Below are 3,110 nucleotides of genomic sequence, written 5' to 3'. Positions count from 1 at the left end.
TAAATATGTAAGCATGAACACAAATATTTTGCAAAAATGTAACTCCTTCAATATTTGGGAAAAGTCCTACCGATGTTATAGACAGCATAATTTGGCCTTCCTGGTAGGGACCCATATATAAAATAACACTGACCAATAGCGTTAAAAAAAGTGATTAACACAATGATGAAGAAGCATGTAACGACCTTGTCAACCCTCTTGTGGAAAAAGAGACAAAACACCATAATTATTGATTCAATTATTGTATTCAGAAATTAAATTTGCAGAAGCTAAAATAGATAAATTTGCAGAACCATTAACAGAATACCATCCCTGCAGCGCAACTGCGCAAAGCCACAGCAAAATTTTGGTTACAAACTCGGCCTAAATCTATAATAATAGTTTTATTCGACTCACATAATAGTACTAGGGTAGCTTCAAGATCTGAGCATGATTTGGGTTTTGGAGACTGTTGTTGATCGTGACTAGCATACGCCGTTGGTCTTCTTGGCGAGCACAAACTTCTTCCACGCCTCCGTGACCGACTTCTGCGTCTCGAGCTCCGTCTTCTTGACGTGGCCGTTGGCGACGACGACGGTCTTGGGCAGCGTGGCCGGCAGAAGGGCGGGGGGCGTGAGTTTGGAGGGGAGCGCGTCGAGCTGGGCCATGACGGTGTCGATGTCGAGGACGAGGCGCTCGGCGAGGGTGCGGCTGAACTCCTCCCGGATGACGACGCGGAGCACGGTGACGTGCTGCGCGTCGGCGGGCATGGTGTAGGCCGGCACGATCCAGCCGAAGCGGCGCAGCATGTCGGAGATCTCGAACTCGTCGTGGCGGCTGTGGTCCTTGAGCGAGAAGGCCACCAGCGGCACGCCCTCGTCCTTGGACACGATGTTGAAGCGCCCCGTCTTCTCCAGGCCCTCCTTGACCACCATGGCGTTCTCCTGGCAGTTCTCCATGATGTTCGTGTACCCCTGCGTTATCGCCATTCCATCATGTGAGCTCACTCACCGAAGGAATTCGATGTTTGAACGGATGAAGATCACCAAAGAGGTTACCTCGATGCCGTGGCGGATGAGCTGGTAGTACTGCCCGATGACCTGGCTGGAGCCCTTGGAGAAGTTGAGGGTGAAGGTGGGCTGGTCGGAGCCGAGGTAGTTGATGTGGAAGATGAGCTCGTCGGGCAGGTCCTCCTTGGTGCGCCAGACGCACCAGCCGATGCCGGGGTAGACGAGGCCGTACTTGTGGCCGCTCACGTTGATGCTCTTCACCCACGGCAGCCGGAAGTCCCACTCCAGCTCCGGGTACAGGAACGGCGCGATGAAGCCGCCGCTCGCCGCGTCCACGTGGATCGGCGTCTCCCACCTGCAAAAACTACATTCAGCACACCACGAGCGACGACTCTGTTTCTTGTTTCAGCGGCTGCTCTGCCCTTGTACGTATTGCTTACCCTGTCTGCTTGTTCTTCTCCTCCAGCAGGTCGTTGATGCGCTTGACGTCCTCGAACTCGCCGTTGAGCGTGGAGCCGAGGATGGCGGCGACGCAGATGGTGTTCTCGTCCACCATCTCCACCGCCTGCTCCGGGTCCATGACGTAGTACCCCTCCCGCAGCTTCACCTCCTTGAGCTCCACCTCAAAGTACCGAGCGAACTTCTCCCAGCACACCTAAACAAAAAGGATCTCAAATTAGTAATTCAATTCAAATGTTTGGTTGGGTAATTCCATGGATCGCGAGGCAGAGGGTTGTTTTGCTGTATAAGAGACCTACATCAGTTTAAATGTTTGGTTGGGTTTGTGAATTCTTGGCTCTCAATTCCATGGATCGCGAGGCAGAGGGTTGTTTTGCTCTATGAGTAATAACCTGGACGTTGGCGCCGGTGATGATGTTGGGCTTGTCGAAGGGCTTGCCCTCGGCCTTGCGCTTGTTCTGCCACCTCCGCTTGAAGGCCAGCCCGGCCAGCATGATGGCCTCCGACGACCCCACCGTGCCCACGCCCACGGCCGTCTCCGACTCGCCCAGCGGCGCGTGGAAGAGATGCGCGATCATGTTCACGCACCGGTTCTGCAATGCAATGCCGAAACAACGTCAGTAAATAAATATAAGAAGAGAAACAACGGCCCGGCTCGAAGCAGAGAGACTAACGTACCTGCAAGTCGGTGGTGACCGGGTACTCGTCCATGTCGACGTAGTTCTTGTTGATGGAGGCCATGATGAGCTTGTCGCACTCGGGCTCCATCCACGTGGTGACGAACGACGCCAGGTTCAGCCGCGGGTTGCCGTCCAGCATCAGCTCGTCGTTGATGATCTGGTACGCCGCCTCCTTGGGGATCGAGTTCTCCGGCATGCGGTACCTGCACGCGCCAATCAACAGACCCACCAGCCGGTCAATCACTCCTCGAAGAACATGGAAGCCATTAGACGACGACGAACAAGAAGAACAACAGGCACACATGCGCATATATACCTCGGGAGAGACGACCGGACATAGCGGGAGGCGAAGGTGGAGTGCACCGACACATCGGTGTCGGAGGCGGCCCTGGAGAGCACCATGGCTGCTGCAACTCGCTCTTGGCTCTAGCTAAGCTGTTGATTATCAGGCGCAATACGATGCGATGACTCTGTTGTTGTGTGCTATGGCGGAGGCGGCACCCCGGGTATATATACGGGGCCGGGGGGCGCAAACATGGAAGTTCTTGGGCAGGGGGGCAAGACGAAGGCCGTGCGGTGGTGCGTTTGCCATTGCCGCGCGTTCCCAAAAGGAAAGGTCAAAGGAGGAAGGAGAGGGTCAGCCTTGGGCCTGGTCCATGTGCGCTGCTGCTATTCGTCTTGCGCCGCGAAATAGGCAAGAGCAGCACCAGCAGAACGTCACCTGCCTTAACTTTGTGGTTAGACCCGACCAAGGCTGCAAACTCGTGTCAAACAACAGATCTTTTTGGCCGAAAATTGTCAAACAATACTTCAATTCCCAGCTTATACGTATCTGAGGAATATGCTTGTACTGTCCGTACACCAAGCGCGGACAGAGTCGGCCTTCCACTCAACGAAAACCATGGGCAAAACAAGGTGCACGTCGATCATGTCCAAAACATAACCTACGCGACTCTTTCTCGTGCATTTGGGCCATTTCCAC

General features: G+C 54.4%; 1 protein-coding gene across 1 annotated transcript; it reads right to left on the bottom strand.

Moving 5' to 3' along the window:
* Nucleotides 1-279: 279 nt before the first annotated feature.
* On the bottom strand, nt 280-2,622 carry LOC119291078 (glutamate decarboxylase 1-like). The gene is made up of 6 exons (XM_037569793.1): nt 2,445-2,622; nt 2,127-2,331; nt 1,841-2,041; nt 1,430-1,644; nt 1,038-1,344; nt 280-953 (listed from the first exon to the last, which is right to left on the bottom strand). The coding sequence occupies exons 1-6, from the start codon at nt 2,528-2,530 to the stop codon at nt 465-467; spliced, it is 1,503 nt and encodes a 500-aa protein (XP_037425690.1). The 5' UTR covers nt 2,531-2,622; the 3' UTR covers nt 280-464.
* Between the last annotated feature and the right edge of the window lie 488 nt (nt 2,623-3,110).

The sequence above is a fragment of the Triticum dicoccoides genome, chromosome 4B (genome assembly GCF_002162155.2).
Source record: "Triticum dicoccoides isolate Atlit2015 ecotype Zavitan chromosome 4B, WEW_v2.0, whole genome shotgun sequence".
Taxonomy (NCBI): domain Eukaryota; kingdom Viridiplantae; phylum Streptophyta; class Magnoliopsida; order Poales; family Poaceae; genus Triticum; species Triticum dicoccoides.
This window is presented reverse-complemented; position numbering and strand designations above follow the sequence as displayed.